General features: G+C 37.6%; 1 protein-coding gene across 3 annotated transcripts in view; it reads right to left on the minus strand.

Moving 5' to 3' along the window:
• Positions 1-22523, minus strand: part of Usp24 (ubiquitin specific peptidase 24) — a 143530-nt gene that overhangs the window by 73482 nt on the left and 47525 nt on the right. For all 3 annotated transcript variants that reach the window (XM_041651379.1, XM_041651378.1, XM_041651380.1), the window contains exons 6-18: positions 22405-22440; positions 21649-21714; positions 18248-18313; positions 15156-15230; positions 14434-14592; positions 13376-13490; positions 12058-12161; positions 8157-8264; positions 7847-7942; positions 7594-7755; positions 7343-7390; positions 1870-1977; positions 858-1007 (exon numbers count right to left, since the gene is read on the minus strand). In XM_041651379.1, coding sequence (XP_041507313.1) covers positions 858-1007; positions 1870-1977; positions 7343-7390; positions 7594-7755; positions 7847-7942; positions 8157-8264; positions 12058-12161; positions 13376-13490; positions 14434-14592; positions 15156-15230; positions 18248-18313; positions 21649-21714; positions 22405-22440 — 1293 coding nt within the window. The remainder of the gene's footprint in view (positions 1-857; positions 1008-1869; positions 1978-7342; positions 7391-7593; positions 7756-7846; positions 7943-8156; positions 8265-12057; positions 12162-13375; positions 13491-14433; positions 14593-15155; positions 15231-18247; positions 18314-21648; positions 21715-22404; positions 22441-22523) is intronic.

Genomic DNA, 22523 nt, shown 5'->3' on the forward strand with positions numbered 1-22523 from the left:
AGCAGTTCTCACCTGTGAGTCACAACCCCTTGGTGGGGGTGGGGGTGCCAAATGACCCTTTCATAGAGTTCACACATCAAATACCCTGCATAGCAGATTATTTACATTATGATTCATACATAAGTACCGATGTGCCACTGGAGCTCCACATTATGATTCATAAAAGCAGCAAAACTGCAGTTATGAAGTAGCAACAAAATAATTTTACGGTTGGGGGTGACCACAACATATGAGGAACTGTATTAAAGAACTGCAGCATTAGGAAGGTAGAGAGAGAGCCACTGGACTGAGGATTCTTGGATTACAGGTGTGAGGCACTATACCCAGTTTTAAAAACACCATTAGAAATCAATTGATTTGAAAAAAATGCATGATCTATACAGTTAGCAATTGTTGCTAACAATACTACTTTTCTGAACTTCAATCTGAAATTATAGCTAAGTATTGGAAAGATAGCATGGTGGTTAAGAGCACTTATTGCTCTTGCAGAAGACTTAAGTTTGATTCCCAGCACCAACATGCTGGTTCACAACCATCTGTTACTCCAGTTCCAGGGAATCTGATACCTTCTTCTGACCTCTGTGAACACCAGGCCCATATGTGGTACACACACACACACACACACACACACACACACATACACACACATGCAGGCAAAACCACAAATTAGTAAATCTAATGGGAAAAAAAGGAAGAAAAAGTGCACTTATAGTTCAGATTAAAAAGTGTTCCCTCATTACAAAGATAGTTCACAGTACCCTTTTACAGGTGTACCCAACAAATATTTACTTTACAACTCAAATAGAAAAGTTAAATGAATGTTGAAAACCATGAAACAAAAACACAGTGCCTGATACCTCCCGGTAAGTGTAGCGGCCATCCACCAGTGTCAAGCCAGTTAAACCTCCAGGCCCAGCCACAGCTGCTGCAAGTCGATGACAAGCTAGTAAACTTCCTGTTACCAATTTGACTATTTCAAAATTCTTCTTCAGGTCTTGAATAATGCTCTTAACAAAAACAACAGAAGTGAAAGTGGCATGAGACTCTACAGTCATTTGGTTGTTTACTATAGCTTTTATTTTAGAAGGTAGCTCCAGATGAAAGAGACAACATGGATGAGACTTTGGATGACTGTTAATACAATCTGGTATTTTATTTAAAATTGATTTCTTATTACTCTTATTAATAAGTGCCCTCCTCCCAGGGAACTAAATCATTGCTATTACTTTGCATCTTAAAGTGAAATGAACACTGGAAGAGAGCTATTATTGCATGTTGTGGGAACTCCTTCAGTCAATAGCCTTTAAGATACTGACCCACTATAGGTGTGGTCTCGTGTACTATAAGTGCAGGCGAAAAGCCTGCCTGGCCCTCTTTTCTCCTGGATTTGGTTCCAGTTCCTACTGAACACAGAGGACTGTGGATTGCTACCCTTACTGTGGGAAATAAACCTTTGTTACACTCCATTCCGGACTATTGTGGAACTCTTTGGTATCACCATTACAATTGCACTTTATGAGGTTTCCTGGATCTTACCCCCAAATCCGTGACATCGAGAAAGCTCTACCTAGCTCTTAAACAAAGTAATCCTTTTGGAATAGTCCGAAATTTTTTCAAATTTTATAGTTACTTTTTTTAAAAAGTTGGCCTAGTTATGTTTATAAATTAAGCAATCAAAAAGAAAAATCTCCTCAGACATGAAGATAGAGTGATTTAAATTCAAGAGTTCCAAATGATAAGAATCAATGACATCAGTAAACATAAGCCAGTGAGCTATTATCAATGCAACAACCTTAGCCAGGCTTGCCCGTTACTACGGTGACTACAAAAGGTGATGCATGGAAGAATCAAAAGTAAGTCTGCTCCTACCTTGTCTTGCTTTTGATAGGTCTGTTTTATAAAGGAGCGAGTGATTTCATGGAGCTGGCGCAAAGCTGGTACCACCCATACAAACTGCGGATTATTAAGTTGAGATGACTAGAGTTAAAAAGAAGTTACATTAATTAAGTTTAGAAGTAAATGGCAGTCATTTATTAGCTATAAAAAATTTCCAAGTCAATTATTTCATTGTTACACATTCTACAATTTTTCTTTTCATGTTACTTATTTTTAGCGTATCTCCATGCAATCATAATTCAGTCTTCAACTTCTTATTCTGCATGCAATTTCCTAAGGCCAAGAACTGCAAACAGGAGTGGATGTGAAATGACAGTAAATGTACAGGGGACATCAGCAAAATACAGACGGCAAGGGATTAGCTAATTCAGAGGATAGATAAGTAGCACAGAGCTGCTAAGACATGTTGACTCCATAAAGTAAACTGATGGCAAAGCTTAACACTCAACTAGCCAGCAAGGAAAACAGACTAAGAATGCCTTTAATTATGTGATTAAGGTATCAGTGATCTGATCAAGATACTGACAATGATTATATTTCTATTTAAGATAATTTCATAAAAGGTAATTCTGTTTAATTATTAAGGGGCTTGGGTAGAGCTCAGAGGTAGAGCATGAGTTTAGCGTGTGTGAAGTCCTGGGTTCAACTCCTAGTACTTCCCTTCCTCCACCCAACCCCATTACTATTTTTATTAACTATTATGGATATTTTACTCAGACTACACTTTAATTTCAAAGCACTTCAAATATATGATTTCTGAAACTGGTACGACAATCAGATTTTTGTGTTGCAGATCAAAGAAACCTGATGTGCATGCAATTCTCCTTAAAGAGAATTGGCCTAATCAATAGCATCGTTGGAACTATAAAATTTCATTAAAAATTTGGTATCAGATTAAGTGCTATTAATCAACTGATTATTAGCCAAAACATCAACTAAAGCCATAGTACTTATTTGAAAAGCTGATTTTTTAAAGTAATTTTATCAAATTTTCCTGCAAAATGAAGATCCTAATTGATAGAATAGTATTGTAGTCTTTTAAACACATCTACTGTAGGTTACTGTGTGCAAGTTACTGCCAAACAATACTTTTTCCTCATCTCAAATACATGAGCCAAATAAGCCAATAATTACAAAATACCATATTTCCTGGATTCTAAGACACATTTCTATGACCTTTAACATTTCTCAAATTGATACTACTCAAAAGACACTTACCAGCCACTAAGCATTTAGTGTAAGCTTTTTAACTGTCCATATCTTTTATATACAAACTTACCTAGACACAAAAGGCTATCTGAATTAAGCTGTTATTTATTATATGTACTACCAAACAAGGATGGCCTTTAAGTCTCAATTTGGGCTACTAATTTTCTGATTAAGTGTTATCAGAAACATTATATCAGCACTAACTAGCCTGTTGTGACTCAAAACAATTCAAATCATTTTCAAAGGCAGAGGCTGGCATGCAGAGCATTCCTTGGCACAGGGTTCTATCACCCACACGGGGGCTCTTTGCCTTAAGCTGCACTCTAATTCACAAGAAGCTGTTCATCCTGTAAAAAGTTACTTTCTGAAAGAAGAGTACACAAACTCCACATGTTTCAGTATGCACCAAGGACTGCTGGGATTTTACATACTTGCCTACATGTGCAAGGCCCAGACTCAATTCCTAGTAGCCCCAGTACCAAAGATTTGAGTGGTCTAAAACACTACTACAGATAACGATTATTAGAGTTTTAAGATGAAATCACACATAATTGATAAAAAAACAAAACAAATACACGTTTACATTTAGTCTCTGGCTATGAGTCTAAATAATGGCCAATAAAGGTAAAATGACCTTTTTTTCTTTTTTTGGGATGGGGGGAGAGTCTCAAGGTACCATGTTTGGCCACAAACTAATTACATAGTTGAAGGTGATGATATTAAATGTCTGATTCTCTTGCCTCCATTTCTTGAGTGCTAGGATTACAGGCATGTGTTACCACACTTGGCTTGTGGGGTGCTAGGAATGCAACCCTGGACCTTGTCCATGCTAAGTAAGCAATGTACTAACTGAGCTAAATTTCAATACCAAAAGGTAGTTTCTGTTCTTCTCTACAAATTTAGTGTCTCTGTAATGCAGGCTGCAATCTCTGGCATCTTCAAATCATAGAAATAAGGTATATATTAAAGGCCAAATAGTTCTAAAATTAGCCAGAATATTTTTTTGCTAAAACAAGATTGTAAAAGATAATGATGAAAATTGTGAGGCTTTATTTTGAACTGACATCTTCCAAAAGGATTACAGAAAGAAAAAAAGGGTTTATATATACACACGTACACACACACTTTAGCAATAAGTAGATACATGTAAAAAGTAGCATTATGACTAATTAGGTAAATTATGGCTAAAGCAATTATACTTTGAATGTTACTCTTTATACAATAAAATTAAAAGAAAAATTATATAAATTGGAATTTAAGATTCATTGCTGAAACAGTCTCTCTGGAAGGTTAGCAACCAGGAAAAGAATGTTAATCACTGTTATCTATGGTATTATGAAGTTATAAGAAAAATTGAAAATTACTTTCCTGATTGCTAAAGATGGTTGAAAATAAACTGAATATATTTGATAATTTCACTGAATTTAGTGAATTGTCCAAATTAGAGTGATGTTAGAGGAAGCTACAAATCCCAACTTGGATGTCTGCAAACCTAGGTTTATATTCTGTTCTCTTCACTTTCATGAAACTCATCACACAGTCACTTCCTCAACAGGAAGGCACTGTGTTCAGACACTTCATAGAATGGCCACTCACTTCTCCCATGTGAACATGTCTCTATGCAGTATCTTAGGAGATATAAAACTAAGCCCATGCCATTTCTCTGCTTTTACCCTCTAAAGACCTAAAGAAACCATTCATATTTTTTGAGTTCTCTCTTCTTAGGGCTGAATAGCCCCCACTTTTTATGTTTTGCTTTTTCAGCTTTAGATTTTAATTTAGAAACAACATAAAATTTTATGTACAGGAAGAAAGTCTTTAAGAAGACTTTTCTCCTCACTAACCACACCACTGTGAGATTATTTGTACAGAGGGCATCTTGCTAGCTTTATTATGTTTCAGCAAACAGAGACAACTCACTAATATACAGGTCGATTGTTCTCAATCCAAAAATCTGAATTCTAAAATTGAAAGCTTTTTTTGAGTGTTAATATTATCTTCAAAACTTTTCTTATTTTTAATTTGGGATGCTCAACCAGTAAAGTTTATGCAAATATTCTAAAATCCAAAAGGCTCCGAAATTGGAAACACCATAGGTCCCAAGTGTTTCAGAGAAGGGATGTTCAACCTGGTTAAGAACAGCTTTATGCATCTTCAGACAGTGCAGGGGAAGAAGAGGAAGAGAACTATATTTACCAGAAGCCTGCCAGATGCTGTTAGGAGACCAAAAGATAGCCTATGGAATATGCAAACACTACTACTGGAGTAAACATAATTTTTTTTGGTTTAGTAAATATTTTTTGGATGAGAACATTTACATTTTTAACTGAAGGAAATAAGAAGTGAAATAAGAGACAAAGGGTTGGGGTGGACAGTGGAGGGTACAAAAGAAGCAAAGGAAAAAGGACCATAGGGGAGCTGAGGGTACCTTGGCAGAATCTACAGAAATAAAGGCCAGAATTTCTGAACAGGGCAGTGGAATTTGGGAACTTGGAGTGTCAAAAGCAGCAGGAAGGGGAATCAGTTGGGGAGAAGAGGTTGCTGAGGACAGGAGGGGAATAAGAAGAGGTGGGTGAGCTTGTCTTACCCTTCGCTTAGTTTCTGTGTAGCCTGGCAGGGAGACATAATCCCCAGTCAGCCCACCTTGCTGCCTGGCAGGAAAGGGCATAGCATAGAAAAACACCTTTAGTGGCAGTAAATACTTCACTCCCCTGCCAGGGGGCTTTGATCTTCCCACTGCCCCCCTTTAGCAATGTGTACTTTGGGTATCTGTGAAGGGCTTAGCCCACTGGCAAGGGCTACATAAAATGCAAGCTATTGTTACTTGGAAAGAGCAACAGTGCACTAGGATTTCCTTTCTGAGGGCAGTGGGGGAAGGGGAGGTAAAAAGGAAGAATACTCCTTTTGAATCTGCAAAATGACCAGTAGTTCCCTTTTTGCTGTTGTTTTGCTATAAAGCAACAGACATGAATGAAGTGACTGCAAAGAGAAGCAATAAAGACACAACGATGCAACTGCCTAGGAGAGCTAGGTGATGCTTAGCTGTGACAAGGGAGGAACAAAGGTCCAAAGGAGTCTCTGGATTTAAAAGCTATTTCCCTGGAGGAAGGGAGATATCCCTTCAGCTTCGACCTGCATAAGGAAAAAAAAAGCCTGTTGCCTATAAGAAAAGAGCATTTTTCTAGAGTCTCCTTTTCTTTTACTGATACTATTAAAGGATATACATTTCAATAACTCAGTGAAAATCATTCAATCATAAGAAGAGAGACTGCTAAATTGTCTCAGTCACTGTGCTGAGGGAACTGGAAAATTTCAATTCCATCTGAGTCGAAAGCAAGCAAGGTTGCTGAATTAAACATTCGTCATTCCTTTTAACCCCAGCATTACTAGCTCCAGCTTGTGAATGCTTTTGAAAATCACTAAAGTTAGATCGTATGCAGAAAATTCTGCTGATCAAGTTTCAGTGTTAGAAATATGAAACACCATATTCTTATAGCCTCACCTAAACTTTATAGCCAGATAAACTAAAGTGCACAAAAGCTCAGTAAACTGTCAAAGCTTCTTAGCAAGAGCTATGTGTCTGTGGATACACAGATGAAAGCCAGCAGTGTCCCAGCTCCTTTGAAGAATCACCAATGGAAACCACGGAACAGTCTGACTGATGAAATACTAACCCTCTATCTATTTTTACCATAAACATTTATATGTTATTAATATGAAACTTCAAAACCAAAATCCTTCCTATCACTGACTGGGCTTTAAGTCTGGGCTACCTGGAGAGCTGCCCGTGGCTCGGGTCATGGATGCCATGAGAAGGAAAGCATGTGCACCAAATACTTAAAATCTCCTGTATGCTAGCATCACATGCACCTTTCCCTTCTTTTTCATCCACAAAGATTTATCTTTCCCTTATGAGAGAAAAGTGGGGACAGAATTTATTTAGAATTCAATTACTTTAAAAATTGTATATATACTTTAAATCGAACTTAAAAGGAAAATAAAGCTGGAAGTTATACAATTTCATAAAAGCTCTAAAAATTACCTTTTCAATGGAATTTTAATTTTTTCCTTTTAAGGGTAAACAGATACCAACTCCTAAATAAATCATATCTCATAAAGATCACATTTATATAATATCAGTCTAATAAGCCCAAAAATATTTAAAAGTATGATGCTATTTATTAAAGGTAATTTTAAAATTAGAATACCTTAGTTGATTCCATATGGAAATACTTACCTTGAATCCATCTTTCTTGTTTTTTTCCAAACCTGACCATTCTCCAGGCTGAAAATTCATTTTAAGAGAAATATTAAGTGACTTGATAACAAAACAACACCCAAGCTTCCACATTTGGGCTCTAAGGTAACAGCTTCCAAACTAGACATTTCTTAGTTTACGTAATGGGGGAAGAAAATTTCTTGGCTCTAATCACTCAGACAATATTATTATTGCTCTGACAACAAAATTTGAGCAAAACTAAAACCAACCCTTTTAATGTCTTCTATGCACTTAATGATGTAGCTCCTCTTGATTGCTTCCTTCACTGCATAGGCATCGCTAAGGATTGTCAGGTGCTCCTCCAAGGCTTGCTGAATAAGGCTACTGGGCAAGGTTGGAAGGTGAGCCAGTTCCCAGAGCACATCTAACACCTGCAATAGCACCGTTATGATGAGCCATCTCATAAGCATAGACAACTGTTTTAGGCATCTGTAGCTAGTAAATTCCATTTGATTTTCCTGCCTTTCCAGAAGTAGCCTCAAATCGAGCTTCACGGCCAATCCGTCCAATCAGACTCAACAGTTTCTGTCTTACTCGGTCACTCTCGCTCTCCCAGCTCTACACAAAAGAACAGACAAGGCACAGGGTGGTGAAGTTAGTAAACACTTTTAAATTTGAGCGTGTGTGTGTGTGTGTGTGTGTGTGTGTGTTTGTGGCGGGAGGGGTAGCGGGGGGGGGGGACTGGAGGGTAGGGGGGTCGGCTAATAAGGTAAGAAAAGAAGAGCACATTTAAACACAGCTGTTGGGGGATGGGCTGGAGTTTAAATCTTACCTTTTGAATGAGAACAAACAAATGATTAAGTTGATCTGCATTAAACTTCACAGCTGCCGCAGCAATAATGGTGTGAATGTTCTCAATTACCGTAGATGACTGTCCTGACTAGAAGAAGAAAAGGGACATCAGGAGCAAGTTAAGTCCTGGGACCTGGCAAAACCTAAGTCTTCTTCGTGACAATCTATACAAACGACACGTACCAAAAATTAATTAGACTCTAGTCTCATCAGCATTCCCTTCCATGATAACACTGGCAGGGTTATGGGAAGCAACTATTACTAATGTTTATCAGAATTTCAACTTTCAGCAGTATTATCTTTTACATGTAAAAAAGCACAAGAATCACGATCTGACATTTACTTTAGGAAGATAATAAAATATTTTCAACAAAAAAATTATATTGAATTATTGTGAACTGATAAATTACAAGGCAAATACATTTTCAGTGTTTTTTACAGATGGTGATCACAGTTGAGAGTATTATCGGCCTCACATTAAATGTTTATTCTAAATTCTTTGTAACTTTAACTGATACTTAAAAATCTTTCTTCTCTTTCTTTCTTTCTTTTTTTTTTTTCCCCCCGAGACAGGGTTTCTCTATAGCTTTTGAGACTGTCCTGGAACTAGCTCTTGTAGACCAGGCTGGCCTCGAACTCCCAGAGATCCGCCCACCTCTGCCTCCTTAAAGGCCTGTGCCACCACCGCCCAGCTTACTTACTGATCTTATGGGCAGGAAGTATGAGCAGAGAGCTGTAAACCCTACTGTAGATGACTGACACTCACTTTATAATCTCAGTCATAAGACAGTCATGCCTCAGTGTTTATCTTGTTTGGAAAGAAACTTGAAAAGCAGGGGAGTCTTTGTAGATTCAGTTAATTTCCCCCATATCCACTACACATATCAGTTGTCCATCAAATGTAGGATTACATGAATACACACATACATACACATACCCCTAATCTTCAACCTCATGTGGGTTCAAAATGTATACTCTGAAAACAACATTATATGAGGGTATTCAGCCAAAGCCAAGATATGGAAAGTAAAGTCTAGAGACCTAGGACAGCTTTTCTTTAATCTAGTCCCTAACTGTGGTCTGCTCCCTAATGCTGGGAAAGGAATCAGTATTCCAACAGTTCTCTGCCAGTTAGCTTCCAGAAATACTGTCAGTGAGGGGCAATACTGGGAGAGGGTCAGGCTCAGAGAATGGAGGCAAGTGTTCTGGCAGTGCGAGCTGGAGAGGCACTTTCCAGCGTCAGCACCTGTACTCAAAGTGCCTCTCCTTGGACCTGATGCTCCTTTCTCTCTATTCCTCCTAGCATTCTTCCACCTTAGCAACACCATTTTTGTTCTTATTTTTTGTTTAAAATTTTAAAAAATTGCTTTATATTATATGTACGGGTGTTTTGTCTGTATATATGCATGTATGTCTGTGTACCATGTGTATACTTACTTTGTAAATAATTCCTCAGGGCAAATTCCATGTGACTGAAGGCCTAGCAATTTGTTTCTGACCAGATTTTGACTGATACAGATTAAGTGGACACAGTTAAGGAAAGCTCCAGATTTCGCTCTGGTTTAGCAATTAGGTGAGACACATGCTGCACTGCTTGGTCTGAATTAGAGGAATGATTCATAGTCAGCAATGTACACATGTAATTAAAGCCATTGGAGTGGAGGAAACTGACTAGTGAAAGCTCTTGAGTTAGAAAAGAGCAAAAGATTAAGGTTTGAGGGGGGGAAAAAGCAAAGTATAAAAGAATAATTTAATGGGAAATTTCAGAAGTTATACTAGCTGTGCATGATAAAACACACCTATAATCCCAACAAACAGGAAACTAAGACAGAGGATTGCAATATCAAGTCCAGCATGGACTATACAGTGAGATCTTGTTTTTAGGGGGAAGAAAAGGGCAGCCAGAATATGGGAAAGCAAACAAAAAAGGAAGGACATGTTGGGGTTTGCCATACATGAGAGTCCTAGTAAGCAAAAATCTAAAACCTTGCTGCCACTATCATTCACATTTATCAGACTAACAGGAAAAATTAATAATGAACATTAACAATAGAAGGGAAAATAACTGGGTGGAAACAGAAGATGCACACCGATTCCTGGCTCTGTACTAGCTGATACACAGCTTTTAGGAAGATTCTGACATTTTTTTTTTAACTGAAGAAATAAGACTAGTCTAAAGTCTGAAATGTCTTGTGAATATGACATTCACTTTTTTTATTTTATTGGTATTTATTGAGGTCTACATTTTTCTCTGCTCCCCTCCCTGCCTCTCCCCTTCCCCCTTCGATCCTCCCCCAAGGTCCCCATGCTCCCAATTTACTTAGGAGATCTTGTCTTTTTCTACTTTCTACTTCCCATGTAGATTATATCTATGTAAATCTCTCTTAATGTCTGCATAGTTGTCTAAATTCTCTGGGATTGTGGTTTGTAAACTGGCTTTCTTTGCTTTATGTTTAAAAACCACCTATGAGTGAGTATATGTGATAATTGTCTTTCTGTGTCTGGGTTATCTCATTCAAAATAATGTTTTCTAGCTCCATTCATTTTCCTGCAAAATTCAAGCTGTCGTCATTTTTTTTTCTGCTGTGTAGTACTCCATTGTGTAAATGTACCACATTTTTCTTATTCATTCTTCGATCGAGGGGGCATTTAGGTTGTTTCTAGGTTCTGGCTATGACAAACAAAGCTGCTATGAACATAGTTGAGCACATGTCCTTGTGGCATGATTGAGCATCCTTTGGATATAAACCCAAAAGTGGTATTACTGGGTCTTGAGGAAGGTTGTTTCCTAATTTTTTGAGAAATCGCCACACTGACATCCAAAGGGGTTGTACCAGCTTGCATTCCCATCAGCAATGCAGAAGTGTTTCCTTTTCCCCACAACCTCTCCAGCATAAGTTGTCATCAGTGTTTTTTATCTTGGCTAGTCTTACAGGTGTAAGATGGAATCTCAGAGTTGTTTTGATTTGCATTTCTCTGATGACTAAGGATGTTGAACATTTCCTTAAGTGTCTTTCAGCCATTTTAGATTCCTCTGTTGAGAGCTCTCTGTTTAGGTCTGTACTCCATTTTTTTTTTTATTGGATTATGTGATCTTTTGGTGTCCAATTTCTTGAGTTCTTTGTACATTTTGGAGATCAGACCTCTGTCTGATGTGGGGTTAGTGAAGATCTTTTCCCATTCTGTAGGCTGTCGTTTTGTCTTGTTAGACCTGTCCTTTGCTTTACAGAAGCTTTTCAGTTTCAGGAGGTCCCATTTATTAATTGTTTCTCTCAGTGTCTGTGCTACTGGGGTTCTATTTAAGAAGTGATTCCCTGTGCCAATGCATTCAAGTGTTCCCACTTTCTCTTCTGTGAGGTTCAGCATGGCTGGCTTTATGTTGAAGTCTTTGATCCATTTGGACTTGAATGTTGTGCATTTTTCATTTTCTATTTTCATTTTTCTACATGTTGATATCCAATTATGCCAACGCCACTTGTTAAATATGCTTTATTTTTTCCATTTGATATTTTTTGCTTCTTTATCAAAGATCAGGTGTTCAAAGATGTGTGGATTGATATTTGGGTCTTCTATTCAGTTCCATTGGTCCTCCTGTCTGTTCTTATGTCAGACATTCACTTTATATATGTAATTTATTTTTTTCTAGAACTGAGGTTGGAACTTAGGACACTGTATTTGCCAGGCAAATGCCCTATCACTTTACTAAATCCCCTAAGTCCTCAACCACTTTTATATATTAAATTTCAATAAACCGTAAACCAGATTAGGTATAGCTCTTCTAGTTAAAACCAGATGAGGTTCAATTTCCCAGACTCCTCACCACCCCACCCCCTTTCCTATGGTTAAAAAATCAGAAAAAGGCAAAGATAATTCTAACTTACTTGTATTTTCCAAATTTTAGTGAGCTCATCCAATGACAATTTACTGCCCAAGAGTTCAATAATTCCCTTTATGCGATCACAGTATTGTGCTTGGTCTATGTTGCCTAATGGAGAAAACATTAGAGGGGAAGCCAGATACAGTGAATAATGACTCTATTAATTCAAAGCAATAATAATTTTCTAAGATTATCTAAAGGCTAATAAAAAGAAACAAAATTTTTATACTTTTTAAAATTAAAAACAATTTACATGTCTGTGGAGGCCCAAAATTGTGAGCCTATTCCATCTTGTCTGAAGGTCAGCAAGTATGAGTTTGCTCAAAGTTGTTGACAACTATGGCTTCACACCCTGACCTACGGTGTGGTTACTTGGTATTTTGGACATTAAGATGGCCTAGACAAGTAGATCCTTTCCACCCTGACCTAAGGTCAGAAAATTCAAGTACTTCTGTTCCTTCCTTTGAAATAGGAGGTTTGACCTTGGGAGTGGCCGCCTTCCCCTTCCAGATACTTGGTCAAGGGGTGGGGGGTTTACTGCCTCAACAACAGAATGCTTTTCTCAAGAAATTATGACTTGATTTTCAAGTGTTGGTGCAAGTGACTGTTCTGGTTGCCTTCAGTATCATGTTAAAGCAGCCTTTTGCCTTCTTCCCCCTTTTGTATTGGGGAATAAAAGTATATGGAAAATTAAATATGGGCGAACTCAGAACTCAGTAAGCAGGAAAGACTGAGTGGCCCTCTCGATACTATCCTACGTCTCTGTGTTTTTCTTTATCTCTGTTTCTCCTAACCTTTCTTTCTTTCTTTTTTTTTTTGTTTTTTGTTTTTTGAGACAGGGTTTCTCTGTAGCTTTGGAGCCTGTCCTAGAACTAGTTCTTTTTTTTTTCTTGTATATTTATTTATTTATTATGTATACAATATTCTGTCTGTGTGTATGCCTGCATGCCAAAAGAGGGCACCAGACCTCATTACAGGTGGTTGTGAGCCACCATGTGGTTGCTGGGAATTGAACTCAGGACCTTGGAAGAGCAGGCAATGCTCTTAACCTCTGAGCCATCTCTCCAGCCCTACAACTAGTTCTTGTAGACCAGGCTGGCCTCAAACTCACAGAGATCCTCCTGCTTCTGCCTCTGGAGAGCTGGGATTAAAGGCATGTGCCACCGCCACCCGGTCTTACCTAACATTTCTAATCCTCACACTCCTACCCTGGAATGTACAAAGTTACAACCAGGGTTGCCCAAAAAGGTGACTCCCAACACGGCAGCCCAACATGGCACGGCTCGCAATACATGAAAATTTATTTTTCAAAAGCAACTTACCTTCCAGTGCAATTGACAGAACTGAGTTTTCAACTAGCCAATCCAGTAATCTGTCTGTATCTATAGCATTCTTCACAGACTTGGATAAGGTACTATCTTCTATTAATTTGGTTACCTAAAATGATAGCATTTACATGACTGAATCAAATGTGCATAATCAACATCTCTCATATATGTATAGCAATTTTACAGACATATATAGGTCAGTTTGATAATCAAATACTTTGAAACCAACTTACTTCTTCAAGGTTAACAGACTACTAATGGTGGGTGGAGTCTCTTTAAAAAAACATGGAATCATTACCAACTCTTCTTAATCCTTAGACCACCCATGACTGGCTCTAACCCAAACTACAAGCACAACTGTCCTCCCCATTTTATAACTGAAGTAAAGAGGCAGCAATCCCTCACTAGAGACGGGAACTTCAGGTTATTCAGCTTGTGAACTATCCACGCCATGACCTCTTCACAGACAGTGGCCCAGTCAAATTCTACTTGTTCACATGTCTTTACTGAGTTCATGGTCTAGTTATTAAATTCTTCACATATGTGAAATATATCAGCCTTTCAATAAATTCTTCTTTCAACTTAAAATGGTCTAGGATAGAGCCAAAAATCCCAAACTAAAGAAAAAGTGACTGGAATCATGGCAGAATGGTACTGGTTTAACCTGCCATTTCCTGGAGCCAAGCATACTGTTTGTACAATTCTAAGTGAACTTTAGGAGGCTGAGGAAAGTATTTTCAGCATGTTGCTTAGACTCACACTATTATTAGTCACTTCGTTTTTGGTCCTAACATCAGCAAGAAGATAGAGTTACATCTGAAATAAAAACAACTGTCCCTTAGGAAAGTCTAAGGGTGATACTGTGGGACATTTCATGATGTTTTCAGGGAGTAAATCTTGAAAATATACATATGACCTTACTAACAGACAATCTGCACACAATACCACTGTTATCTCTGTCTTACATGGTCAAGAGAAACTATTCTTTCTCCCATCTCCTTTATATTACTAACCACATCTGAGTCAAGTCTGAGAAACGGGTACAAACTTACTTCTTTGAGGGAATTCATCTTAGCACTAAAATGTGGTGACTTCAGCATGCGCAGAAGGATGTCGAGGCGAAGGTCATCAACGATCGTCACCAGATCCGGTTGAAAGCGCATGCAAAGTAACTTAATGGCAGACAAGAGCTCGGGGATGCTAACCAATCTCTTTCATTTAATAAAAACGGAAAAACAAACAGACAGACAACAAACAAAAACTGTAAAACATCTGGCTATTAATTCTCATGACACACATAGGGTACAAGGGTCAGGAGATAGCTTGTATTTTACATGACCAATGAACTATATTTGCTTCTAAGCAAAAGTTCCTCGTTGTGAGAAGAAAAAAAAAAGGCAATTGTTGTAGAAGGGATTCAAAGTAGAAAAGTCTTCGTCGGTGTTAAAATACCTCTAAACAACTTCAGATACATCTAAAAAAAAATCAATATTATTTTAATCTATTCTGATTTTAATTCCATCAAAATCACGTTAGAAAAACTGTTTAGTTTCACTCATGAGAATACAATATTCATTCTCTTTAGTTAGATGACACTACCCTCAGTTGTTTTGAAAATAGCTTTTTTGGATAGGGTCAGGAAACTTCAAGTTAATTTGATATGACCAGTATGTCATCAAGATCCAGTAAGCAATATCATTGAAACTTGCCAAGACTTGGCTTTGTTATCATGGACTGACCAGCACTAGGCTCTACCTGGCTAGGGAGTAATTACCTTGTCTTTGAGGTCTTTCTCCTCAACACTCCGCACATCCTGAATTGTGGTAAGGATGACTGGGTCTAGCATAGGCTGTAAACATAAAACACTAGTTAAAAATAACTCCTAAGTAGTTATTTCCTTATCTGCCACTCACAAAGGAGAGGGCACAGAGACAGGTATGACTTCTAGCCATCAGGGCCACAACTAACTAGCTGACCATCCCAAGTGCCCTTAACTTGTCTCTTCAGTTAAAATGAGTGTAAAATGAGCACGGTTCTTCTCACTATATCTAAGAGTCATCTGAAGAATAACTCAAGATACACAGATTGCTCTTTTAAAACAATAATAGGTATAGATACCCCTTGTTTGTCTGTTTGTTGGAGACAGGTGTCACTATGTAGACTTGGCTGGCCTGGAACTAGTCTGGTCTCTAACTCAGAAATCTGCCTGTCTCTAAATCCCAGGCCTGGTATGATTATTTTTATAACAGAGTAAATATTTTATACGTAACTTTTAAAAATGGATAGAAGCAAGCAGAGACTATGCAAAACATGCCTCATACAGACTAGTATTGTTATAAATGAGATACATGACACATAGCTACAGAACGGGAACCTCTAAAATTTTTTAGGAGAAACAGTAAATTATTAACTAGAAGTAAACTGACCCAATGAAATAAGAAAATTTAAAAATTAGGTAAGAAAAACAGTATTTGGCTGTCAGAGGCAAGACTATATAGCCAGTGAATGAAAATGACATCAGACAATAATCTAGACAGAATTTCTTCCTTCACACAGATGCCAACAGTGCAGGAAGGGCTGTGGGCTGTGTGAGTCAGTATTCTTGTCAGCATATGCCAGGCCACGAAATCGTCACTGCAACTCTGTGAGATAGGTGCTGCTCATGTCACCATTCTGCAGGAGGGAGAACAGGAGCACCGTCTTCTAAAGTCACACTAAAGAGCAAGTAATGGAGACAATCTATGCCAGCTAACATAGTCCACGGTGTGTATACAAATGACCAAACTTAGGTCTAGACATAGCAGCAGAACTAAAGATGATAGTAGATCTATCTTCTACTCCTCCAGTTTATTTTTCTAAGTATACTCTGCCCTAATATGTGTGTGCATGTATACACAATCTACAAATTCTGAAGAACAAGTAATTAGCATTTAGAGTATTTATGATAAATTTTCTTCCACAGAATACATACATTTAAATTCCAGCTCTGAATTTGAATCATTAAATTATTACTAATTATAACTAACAATCATTTCAAAAACTCAATTTACTTTGTTTTTTACATCTTTCAGCTACTAAACTACTGATTAGAGCTGATAAGAATACTTGCCAGGTAAGCATGAAGTCCTAGGATTGAGCCCAGTACTGAATAAATTTGATGTGGTGGTATACACCTGTAATCCTATCACTCAGGAGGTGGAAGCAGGAAGATCCTTGACTACGCTGTAAATTTGAGGCTAGCCTGAACTACATGACACCCCAACTCAAAAATGAAAGCATAACAAAAAACTTTATGTTGATATGCTTAATAAACTGACATTAGACATTTCTAAAGAATATCTAAATATCTAAACATTGCCTTATTTCCTTAAAAACCTTTACATATTATTTTTATATCTAAAGAAAGCACTTAACATTTAGAAATGGCAGCAATTTCTCACACATACTAAAGAAAATGGTATCATTTCAGTTAAAACGTCCTCCAAAGAATGGTGTACTTGCAAAAATGAATAGTACATATAAAAACAGGGACCCCAAGGCGCACTATGCTTGATGCGACTTCAACAATCTATGCAAGCGTTCACAAACTTACTTAGAAAGAAAATTAAAAATGGAGGTATTCTGATAAGACATTTTGTTTGATAACTTATTAACTGAAACAGAGGGAAACAAGAAAGTATAATAGGTCTTCAGCATTAGAAAACTGAATACTCAAGGTGCAAGAAAGATACATTAATGAGTAAAGAGCTTGTTATACAATTATAAGGACCTGGTTTCAGACACGCAGGACCCTCCCCTCTTTAAAGTGGTAGTGTATCCCTGCAATCCAGAAAATCCTGGAGCTCACTGTCAGGTAGACAGCCACTCAGTGAGCTCCAGGTTCTGTGAGTGACCCTGTCTCTAGCAGATAGATAGATAGATAGATAGATAGATAGATAGATAGATAGACAGACAGACGGACAGACAGATAAATGGATAATGAATGAATGAGGTGGAGAGCAATAGAGGAAGAATGCTAATGTTGACTCCTTGGCCTCCAGGGCAGTGCGTGTACACTTGCATGCATACATATAAAACTGAACACTCACAGTTTTGACTACTTTATGACTTGAAGAATTATAATTCTCAAAGGAAGGAAGTCAAACATGATATGTTGCTAAGCAATTATTCGAAAGAGAGACCAGGCAGTAAGCATACCTAACTGACAATCAAAACTAATCTAGTAGAACCCATAAGGCAACAAACCCAGAAACAATCCTGTGAAGGAGACAGGGTTTCTGATGTGGGATTCCCCTCTGTATGTTGTGAATAATTTTTATTACCATTGGTTAATAAAGAAGCTGCTTTGGCATATAGCAGAGCAGAATATGGCCAGGCTAGAAGAGATATAGAGAGTAGGTGGAGTCAGAGAGACACCATGTAGCCACTGAAGGAGACAGACACCTACAAACTGTATTGGTAAACCATAAGCCCCATGGTAAAATATAAAATAAGAGGAATGGGTTAATTTAAGATGTAAGAGGTAGCTAGAAATATGCTTAAGCTATTGGCCAAACAGTATTTTAACTAATATAGTTTCTGTGTGATTATTTCAGGTCTGGGCAGCTGGGAACAAACAAGTGGCCTCCGTCTACACACACTCCTTCTTTATAAAAAAGACAACACTAAGAAATCACATCTGATAAAAATCAGTCTTTTTAGAAAAGCCCCAAAGTTAGAGAGCATCCTACACTTAGAAAACTTACTTTCTGACAATATTTTTACTAAAAGGGCAATCATTTTGAAAACCAGAAGTTATTCTATATTAAGCACCATTCCGAAATATTTGCCATGTCTTTGACCATGATATAAATGGCTTAATCATACCTGTACCACGGAGGAGTTCAAGTATTCTGCACACACCCCTAAGGGCTGCACCAGCGCTGAGACAGCCTGTGAGAGGACAGTAAAGACCAGAGTGAAATGTGAGCATTTCATCTTTTAAAATTAAGCAAATCTAAGCCGGGCGGTGGTGGCACATGCCTTTAATCCCAGCCCTTGGGAGGCAGAGGCAGGCAGATCTCTGTGAGTTCAAAGCCTGCCTGGTCTACAAGAGTTCCAGGACAGGCCCAAAAGTCACAGAGAAACCCTGTCTCGAAAAACCAAATAAATGAATGAATGAATAAGATTAAGCAAATCATTTTCAAATACCTGAGAAAAATGTAATGGTTAGATAACCTAATTTCATAGATAGAAAGGCAACACACTTAAATTAATATAGACATTTAAATGAGAATGTCAACAAAACTCCTTTGAAGCATTGAATGAAATGAATCTAAAGTTTATAATGATCAATATTAGAACATTTTCTTTTGAAAAGAAGAGAATACTTGAGGAGGAGGTAATATCCTCTAACCAAAAAAAAAAAAAAGTTAAGGCTTATTTGAAGGAAAAAAAAAGTGTATGTGAAAGGAAGTCCAAATAATGAGGGAGACGCTGTGTTTCTGAGTGGGAAATATCAATTATAAAAATGTAAATTCTTCCTGGGTGGTGGCATATGCTTTAATTATAGCACTTGGGAGGAAGAGGAAGGCAGATCTCAGTGAGTTTGAGGCTTGCCTGGTCTACAGAGTGAATTTCAGGACAGCCAGGACTGTTACACAGAGAAACCCTGTCTCTAAATAAATAAATAAATAAAATAAGATATTCAATTCTCCATTTACCAGCCTATACATTTAATGCTATTCCAAACATGGCCTCAGTGACTTTTTTTCCCCTGACATGTTGATTATATGCAGAAGAGTGGAAAATATTAAAATAAACTATATTTTAGAAAACAATGCCAATGGGCAATAGTAGCACAGCCAGTAATGAAAGATGGGTGCATTAGCACTGATTGAAAGCAACAGGTGTCCAGGGACAAATCACACTCATAGAACTTTGAGGGAAGACAAATCTAGCAAATATCAACGGTAATGAAAACAAGAATTAGTCACAGAGGATCTTGTTTTGGCTGGTTATTTATTGAAAGAAAAGTATTGGACACTTGTCATGCAATATATAAAAATAAACTCGTTAAGCCAGGCAAAGGTGGCACACACCTTTATCCCAGCACTTGGGAGGCAGAAGCAGGTGGATCTCTGTGAGTTCGAGGTCAGCCTGGTCTATAAGGGCTAGTTCCAGGACAGGCTCTAAAACTACAGATAAACCCTGTCTCGAAAAACCAAACCAAAACAAAAACTTGTTAAATCGAGAATCACGTTTTAAAAATTTAAAAAAAAGCATAAAAAGAAAGAAAACTGTAACTCTGAAGTAGGAGAATGTTTCCTAAGTAAGTCTGAAAAACTTTTAAGCCATTATGGAAAAGTATGATTCTGCAGAATTTTGTAATTTCTGACATCATGAATACAAATAAGGCTGGCAGGGTGGCTTAGAAAGAGGTAAAGGTCCCTGCAACCCAACCTGACTAGCTGAGTTCAATCCTCAAGATCCATGTATTACCAAGATTTCCTCTGAATGTGCATACATACATGTACACTCATAGAAAAATTAGTTTATTAAAATTTCTAAAATTAATAATGTACTACTTGAGATCTAAAATATCAACTCACAGATGAAATGCAAACAGACATTAATCACATGGGGAAACGCACTAGTTAACGAATACCAGAGCACTGCATACTAAATAACAAAACACCATTTTTGTCAATTATATTAGAAAATCACAAATTAAAAAACTATTTAGCATTATCAGTCATAGTGTAAAATGGGTTTGTCTGAGCACAGACTCGTGTTGTTAGTTTTTTGGAAGGAGACTTAGCCATCAACTGCAATTTTAAAAACGTATAGTCTTTAAAAGAACTGATCCTTTAAAAACATGTATGTGAAGACATATATAAAGAACATTTTCTGCAGTAATAAAAACCAACAAACAATCCAATGACTTTAACAAGCAAGTGCATCACAGTGCAGCCTTTGTAAAAGTAGCCTGGAGCACTAAGAACATTAATGGTCTATAACAAAAATGAAAATGTACTACTGTATACAGCCTGGCAACACTTGTTTTAGAGAAAGGGAGAAGGAAGAGAAAACAGAAGGCGTGGGATGAGAACATGGGGTGTAGGTGTATGTATAGGACAGACCAGTTTCATTTTTACTGTAGATGTTTTTAACTGGTGGGGATGAGACTATTTTTCCCAATATTTTTCAAGTTAAAAAAATATGACTTAAACAGTCTTATCATATGACCTAAATTTATTCTGGGACACAATCACCTTAATTGGTCAGAAATCAGGAATTTATCATGAAATTTTAATTATACTTATTTTGGAAATAAGAGCTGAGTACACTACTAGCTCCTCAATGTACAATTCCCCCTCCTATTCCCTATCACCCAGACCCCCACCCCGGTAACCACGAAGAGTTATTTTGGAAAATGGTCTGACCTAAAGGACGATTTGGAGAAGGCTGTTAACTCCAGAACATTTAATACAATAGAGAATAAATCTTCAATCCTATATGTATCCATCCCCAGTGTTCATTCAGGTATGGTAGAAATTTGGGGGTGTTCTTTGGTGTTTAAAGACTAGGAAATTATTTAATGTTTTCAACACTCTTGAGAAATGAAATTAATTTCTAACATCACTCAATGCCTAAACAGCAAGTTCTTGAGAAACAAATAAACTAGACAAAACTGTCTCTGAAGAGATTTGTTTTCTTTTCTTTTTCAAATCACTATTATCTTTCATGTCAAAAGCCATTTTCATCATAATTAATACTCAATAAGGATCAAATGACAATCCAACAGCCTCAGTGACTCTCAAGGCTTCTCAAGACAAGGCTTCCGACTTGTGGCAGCAAGGTCAGTCTCTTTCCACACTATCAGTTTCTCTTCCTGATTAACACTCTGCTTTCTTCCAAAGAGGGACCAGGAGAGTTGATTGCTTGTCCTATAGGAACTGCCCAATTTTTAACACTTAAAGATGGTACTTCAGCACATCATTTCTGCATCAATCCAATTACAGTGAACAGTATGTCCCAGTGATCTGCCGGTGTGTCTTCCAATGCTGTTATTTCAAGCATGTATACCATGCTTGGCTTTTGATGTGGGTGTTAGGATCAAACACGGGTTCTCACACTTGCACAGCAAGCACTATAACGACAGCTTCTCTCCCCAGCCTGATCAACCTTAATATTTAACTTGCTGTATTCAGATCATGTCTCCTAGCTGTGTATCAACCCAAATAAAGTGTTCCTACACATTAACTGTAGTGAGTGATTTAACTCACCCCAAGTTCTATATCTTCTGAATGGAGTTTGGCTTGGATTGCTGCAAATCCACCTAATTCTCCAAACTGAAAAGAAACAGGCATGAATTAATTTAGAAATACTCTACAGTAATAATTTCAACAAAGAATTAAGGCTAATATTTTACTTTACCACCATGCTCTGTGAGATTGCGTTTGGAACACTAGGAATGTGATTCTAAGGTGTCCCCCGAACTTGACGTTCAGTTGTGTATACCACATACACAAATGGAGAAGGAGCCATACCACATTCCTCCTCAGTTAAACGTTCTGACGTGTGGTGTTTGGATGAGAAATATCCCCCATAAGCTCACACATTTAACACTTGGTCCCCAGTTGGTAGCACTTTTGAAGAGGCTATGAAATCCTTAGGAGGTGCAGCCTTGCTAGAAAAAGTGTGTCACTGGAAGCAGGCTTTAAGGATTTACAGCCTCATCCCACTTCCTGTTCTTACCCGCTGGTTCCTGTATGTGCCTAAGATATGATCAGTCAGCTTCCTACTTCTGTCTCCTGCTGCCATGCCTTCTGTAGCCTATAGACTCTGTCCCTCAACTGTGAACCAAAACTAACTCTTTTCTATATGCTGCTTTTGATCATGGCATTTCATCACAGCAACAGAAAAATAATATTTGATTATTCTCAGTAATTATCATTTGTTTAAAATACCCAGCTACCAGGAATCACATTAGAAAATGGGAATAGTATCTCAAAACCAAAGTAATAATAAAGTATATATACCTTATTTACCAAGTCCACAACCCATCCATGAGGCTCCTGTGAGAAAATAAGGTCAAAATTAATATGGTAATATAAAGTTTTCTCATTATTAATCTTGGCAGTTTTTTTTTATTTCCTAA

The sequence above is a fragment of the Microtus oregoni genome, unplaced genomic scaffold (genome assembly GCF_018167655.1).
Source record: "Microtus oregoni isolate MIOR12 unplaced genomic scaffold, Mior012 000005F_ref0000423, whole genome shotgun sequence".
NCBI classification, from domain to species: Eukaryota; Metazoa; Chordata; class Mammalia; order Rodentia; family Cricetidae; genus Microtus; species Microtus oregoni.